The 6,269-nt window shown below is 48.3% G+C and overlaps 1 protein-coding gene across 1 annotated transcript; it reads right to left on the reverse strand.

Annotated features, from left to right (window-relative positions):
• Nucleotides 1-4,334: 4,334 nt before the first annotated feature.
• Nucleotides 4,335-6,034, reverse strand: LOC109757646 (putative pectinesterase 11). Its single transcript, XM_020316466.4, has 5 exons — nt 5,727-6,034; nt 5,472-5,634; nt 5,195-5,383; nt 4,714-4,955; nt 4,335-4,622 (listed from the first exon to the last, which is right to left on the reverse strand). The coding sequence occupies exons 1-5, from the start codon at nt 6,032-6,034 to the stop codon at nt 4,463-4,465; spliced, it is 1,062 nt and encodes a 353-aa protein (XP_020172055.2). The 3' UTR covers nt 4,335-4,462.
• Between the last annotated feature and the right edge of the window lie 235 nt (nt 6,035-6,269).

Here is a 6,269-nt window from a genome sequence, read left to right on the forward strand (position 1 = left end):
GATATTTTAATGAGGGATCATCTTATTTATGCTACCGTCGTTCTAAGCAAATAAGATGTAAAAACATAATAAACATCACATGCAATCAAATAGTGACATGATATGGCCAATATCATTTTGCTCCTTTTGATCTCCATCTTCGGGGCGCCATGATCATCATCGTCACTGGCATGACACCATGATCTCCATCATCATGATCTCCATCATCATGTCTTCATGAAGTTGTCTCGTCAACTATTACTTCTACTACTATGGCTAACGGTTTAGCAATAAAGTAAAGTAATTACATGACATTTATGTTGACACGCAGGTCATAAATAAATTAAGACAACTCCTATGGCTCCTGCCGGTTGTCATACTCATCGACATGCAAGTCGTGATTCCTATTACAAGAACATGATCAATCTCATACATTACATATATCATTCATCACATCCTTTTGGCCATATCACATCACACGGCATATGCTGCAAAAACAAGTTAGACGTCCTCTAATTGTTGTTGCAAATTTTTACGTGGCTGCTATAGGTTTCTTAGCAAGAACATTTCTTACCTACGCCAAAACCACAACGTGATATGCCAATTTCTATTTACCCTTCATAAGGACCCTTTTCATCGAATCCGATCCGACTAAAGTGGGAGAGACAGACACCCGCTAACCACCTTATGCAACTAGTGCATGTCAGTCGGTGGAACCTGTCTCACGTAAGTGTACGTGTACGGTCGGTCCGGGCCGCTTCATCCCACGATGCCGCCGAATCAAGATAAGACTAGTAACGGCAAGTAAATTGACAGAATCGACGCCCACAACAACTTGTGTTCTACTCGTGCATAGAAACTACGCATAGACCTAGCTCATGATGCCACTGTTGGGGATCGTTGCAGAAATTAAAAAATTTCTACGCATCACCAAGATCAATCTATGGAGAGACTAGCAACGAGAGAGAGGGGAGTGCATCTTCATACCCTTGAAGATCCCGATGCGGAAGCGTTACAAGAACACGGATGAAGGAGTCGTACTCGTAGCGATTCAGATCGTGGTTGATTCCGATCTAAACGTCGAACGACGGCGCCTCCGCACTCAACACACGTACAGCCCGGGGACGTCTCCTCCTTCTTGATCCAGCAAGGGGGGAGGAGAAGTTGAGGGAGAGCTCCGGCAGCACGACGGCGTGGTGGCGGTGGAGCTCGTGGTTCTCCGGCAGAGCTTCGCTAAGTGCTACGGAGGAGGAGAAGGTGTAGGAAGGGGGAGGGCTGCGCCAGGAGAAGGGGTGCGGTTGCCCTCCCACCCCCCCCCCCACTATTTATAGGGGGAAGGGGAGAGGGGGCCGGCCCCCTAGATCCATCTAGAGGGGGGGCGGCGGCCCCCTTAGGGTTTCCAACCCTAGGCGCCTTGGGCCCTTGGGGGGGCACCAGCCCACTAAGGGGCTCGTTCCCACCCAACTACAGCCCATTAGGTCCTTCGGGGCAGGTGGACCCTCCCGGTGGACCCCCGGAACCCCTTCGGTGGTCCCGGTACAATACCGATAAACCCCGAAACCTTTCTGGTGACTGAAACTGGACTTCCCATATATAAATCTTCACCTCCGGACCATTCCGAAACTCCTCGTGACATCCGGGATCTCATCCGGTACTCCGAACAACTTTCGGTAACCACATACAATTCCCATTACAACTCTAGCGTCACCGAACCTTAAGTGTGTAGACCCTACAGGTTCGGGAACTATGCAGACATGACCGAGACATCTCTCTTCGGCCAATAACCAACAGCGGGATCTGGATACCCATGTTGGCTCCCACATGTTCCACGATGATCTCATCGGATGAACCACGATGTCAAGGATTCAATCAATCCCGTATACGATTCCCTTTGTCTACCGGTATAGCACTTGCCCGAGATTCGATCGTAGGTATACCGATACCTTGTTCAATCTCGCTACGGCAAGTCTCTTTACTCGTTACGTAACACATCATCCCGTGACCAACCCCTTAGTCACATTGAGCTCATTACGATGATGTCTTACCGAGTGGGCCCAGAGATACCTCTCCATCATACGGAGTGACAAATCCCAGTCTCGATTCGTGCTAACCCAACAGATACTTTTGGGGATACCCGTAGTGTACCTTTATAGCCACCCAGTTACGTTGTGACGTTTGGCACACCCAAAGTACCCTTACGGTATCCGGGAGTTGCACAATCTCATGGTCTAAGGAAAAGATACTTGACATTAGAAAAGCTTTAGCAGACGAACTACACGATCTTGTGCTATGCTTAGGATTGGGTCTTGTCCATCACATCATTATCCTAATGATGTGATTCCGTTATCAATGACATCTTATGTCCATGGTTAGGAAACCGTAACCATCAATTGATCAACGAGCTAGTCAACTAGAGGCTCACTAGGGACATGTTGTGGTCTATGTATTCACACATGTATTACGATTTCCGGATAACACAATTATAGCATGAACAATGGACAATTATCATGAACAAGGAAATATAATAATAACCATTTTATTATTGCCTCTAGGGCATATTTCCAACAACTACCAAGATTTGTTCTACTAGAGATTATATCAGAATGAGAGCCCGTAACCTCCTCTTATATACACGGTGGAGGCTAGGGTATTAAAACGGGAGATGCAATCTAGGTCGCTGCCGCCATCTTGAGGATCAAGGTGTTCAGGGAACACTTATCCCTTCCTCTAGGCTCCCTCAAGTTGTCAGGTTTCTAATGGGCCTACCGCCCCCTGGTATGCATGCCGCCGGGTTCCTTATGGATGAGCCACCCCCAGTGTATTATATGATCAATGAGTATGAACCTCGTCATTTGGGTGTTGCCAATCTTCATTCCTCCACACCCAACGACCTTGCAACTTGGCTAGCTGAACGGAATGCAATGACAGCCATGATTAGAGGACCATCTATTGAGAGCTCCACAATGGATGAAGACCCTAGAAGACAAACATCGATCTGAACCTGTGTTTCAAGCAGGCGACTGGGTCTTTCTAAAGCTCTAACCGTACATGCAACAATCGGTGGCCCGACGTACCAATCACAAATTGGGGTTCAAGTATTTTGGGCCTTTTCGGGTCTTGGAACGGGTGAGAGAGGTTGCCTATCGTCTACAACTTCTTGAATCTACATTATCTCAGCATCTCAGGAAGAGTTAAACTATGCTCAAAAGCTGGTACACTCGACTAAACACGCTCAGGTGCTGGAATCGCGGCTGGTCAAATTTGGAGGGCGCACTTGCAAGTAGTACAAGATCGTGTGGAGGGGTCTTCCCGTATCCATGACAACATGGGAATGGTCTAGCATGCTCTCTGAAATCCCTACAACTTGAGGCCAAGCTGCATTTCATGGAGAGGGGAGTGCTATCGCTCCTATCTTCTATTGGGTCATCCGCTCGTCTAGTTGTACTCAAGCCGAGCGTCGTAGCTTATATAGTTAATAGTTGTGTTTGTGCAGCGCATTCAAGATCATTTGTATCCACTGAACTCTTATACTCCTCCCATAGAGCTTCTTCCTCAAGCTAACTCTCCCCCTTCCTCTGTATCACTCATGTGCACTCTTGATTACATGAGTTAAAAGATCCACACCCTGGCAATTGCGGGGAATGCTATCAGGTGTGTAGCATTTGGTATATCTAGAGAGGCCGTCAGGCCGAGACCGTGCGAGGCGAGGGGAAAAGATGGGGAAAGCGAGTCAATGACATTATACACCTAGGTAAGGACATGTGACTATGTGAGGGGATCGAAATCGAAATGACAAAACGAATGAGTAGCCTCAATCGCTTCCTAGGAGTTTTACCCCTAGGGAGTTTAGTGATTTAGAAGATTTTATTTGTCCCTTTACATCAATTCAGACTTTTGATGAACTTACAAATTTTCCTCCCCGTGAAAAAAACTTTCGGCCTTTAAAAGAGAACTGTTAACTTCTGAGAAGGCACGCCCTGAACTCGGATACATATGAAACCGCTTTAAAAAAAATGCATTTTAAGCATGTTTTAAAATGTAAAAAAAAAAAGTCAAAATGAAATTTCACGTGAACATGTTCACAAAATATGTGTGCGGCACAACATTCTGTGGAAAATATCTTTTTGTTTTGCCTCCGTAAATAAGACAAATTTTAGTGCTTCTAAATAAAGTTCAACGACACATACTTTTTGTATGTTTTTTGCACAGGCCAAATGAGAAGTTGTTTTTTCGCGAAACTTTGTGGCGCACATAGAGCATGAAAATGTACGAGCGCAACTGTTTTTCAGAACTTTTTAGCATTTAGAAATGTGTTTTTTTAAGTGGATTCATATGTTCGTGGATTCATCCACGTATTTTCCGTTAACTTGTATCCTTGAAATGAAAACAATAATAACACTGATATGTGTCAAGTATATATGATAACCCACACCACCGACTGTTTTCTACCGAAGCCACTGCTGTCCACCGATCCAAGGCTTGGTCATGAAGGGGGCTGCTTCGGAAGCCACTGCTGTCCATCGATCCAGGCCTTCGTCATGAAGGGGGCTGCTTCGGTTGGTGAGAGGTTGCGAGCCCACTTAACCCTGCCATCAGTTTTCGCCCCTTGGCCGTAGCATTGGTACTGCCCGTAGAACGCCGTCCTGCATGCAGAGTTGCCAACCCAGGCCAAAGCGCGTCATATATTGGTCTTCCTTTGGCGGGAAAATGGCAGCGGAGCAAGACTAAGTTTACCTCTGGTTGGCGGTGCGGTTCCAGTCATCCCATCCTCGAGGGCTCACCGCTGCGGACATGTAGGTGAGAGCGAACACGACGCGGGAGTAGGGCTCCCATGGACGCCCCAGGATGGAGGTGCTGACCCCGACGCCGGTCAGCTTGCACCCGACGAAGCTGTATCCCGTGTGGTTCGACTCGGACGCCCGCTTCTGCGCCGTGAAGGCGCCGCCGTTGGGCGAGGTGGAGTGCAGGTGACATTTCTGCACACGAACTATATATTGTTAGCTGATCTTGGCAGCAAAGCAACCTCTCGTACGTACGGAGTAACTACGTATGATCCACTCCCTCCGTTTCAAAATAAATGACCCAACTTTATACTAACTTTAGTAAAGTTTTTAGTAAAGTTAGTATAAAGTTGGGTCATCTATTTTGAAACGGAGGGGGTATCTATCAATGCGCACGGGTTTGCTGGTGAGAACGGTGAACATGTAAAACTTACTTCAAAGAGAGCCCGGCCGTTCCCGCAGATGAAATCGGTGCCACCTTCGATGTAGCACCCGCAGTAGTAATGGCGCCCGTTGTCGTCGAGGAGCGTGTCTTGGAACGACGAGAAGCTGCAGCCGTAGAACGCCGCCCTGTCTCCCATGACTCTCACCGCGATGGCCGGAGCGCTGGTCCCCAACGTGTTCTAAAACCCCGAGAAAATTAGCAAGAAACTGTCAACACGCACGCCTCGCTCGCTCTTTGCAATCACGAACTATGGATGGCAAACTTACCCGGAACGTTAAGCGGCTGGCAACGAAGTCGGAGGCCAGAACGGACACGGTAGGGGAAGTGTCGCTCGACACCCACTGCTCGTTCCAGGTGATGACGGTCGTGTTGGCGCTCGTGCCGAAAAGTGTTATGTTGGGCTTGTCCACGGGGACGACGATCTTCTCCCTGCAACGAAAGATTCCAGGCGATCAGGCATGCACCACACCACGTATCAGAATTCAGAATTCAGAAGGTAATGGTCATTTGCGGTTACTTGCCTGTAGACTCCGGGCTTGATCAGGATGACAGTGCGGGCGGAGCTGTTCGCGGGGGCGGCGGCGATCGCCTCGTGGATCTTCCTGTAATCGCCTTTGCCGGATTGGTCGACCGTGAGGAGATTACCCGGACCCGCCATCGCCATGCCACTGGCACAGGCCGCGTCGTCGGGGAAAGAGTAGGAAGAGGTGGCAGAGCAAAAGCAGAGCAGAGGCAGCAGTATGGCGACCCTGGCCGCCGAGTTGACGCGATGTAACATCTCCCGATGATTCATTTCAACCTCAAGGCAGGCTGATCGCGTTCGTGCCATTCGGTGCAGGCGGGATGGGCTTTATATACGTGGAGTGGAGGGTGCGTCAGCGGGTCGGTGCAAGCTCACTCTCATGTGATCCTTTTTGTAGTCTTTTAGTAACTTTGGAACAAAGAAAATCCCTCCATCACGAGAAACTGGCTCGTGAATGTCTCACAAGTAGACATGCACATAAACTGTTGTCCAAAATGTAAAGGGTGTGCATAATATGGTGGCTTTAACCTTATCTTCAGAA

The sequence above is a fragment of the Aegilops tauschii genome, chromosome 3 (assembly GCF_002575655.3).
Source record: "Aegilops tauschii subsp. strangulata cultivar AL8/78 chromosome 3, Aet v6.0, whole genome shotgun sequence".
Classification (NCBI taxonomy): Eukaryota; Viridiplantae; Streptophyta; class Magnoliopsida; order Poales; family Poaceae; genus Aegilops; species Aegilops tauschii.

Excerpts from the sequence above, each read along its gene's own strand:
- LOC109757646 (XM_020316466.4), bottom strand. The coding sequence starts at position 6,034 with ATGGCACGAACGCGATCAGCCTGCCTTGAGGTTGAAATGAATCATCGG. Across the intron at positions 5,635-5,726 it reads ATCAAGCCCGGAGTCTACAG|GGAGAAGATCGTCGTCCCCG; the intron begins GCAAGTAACCGC and ends CTTTCGTTGCAG. Across the intron at positions 4,956-5,194 it reads ACGGCCGGGCTCTCTTTGAA|AAATGTCACCTGCACTCCAC; the intron begins GTAAGTTTTACA and ends GTTCGTGTGCAG.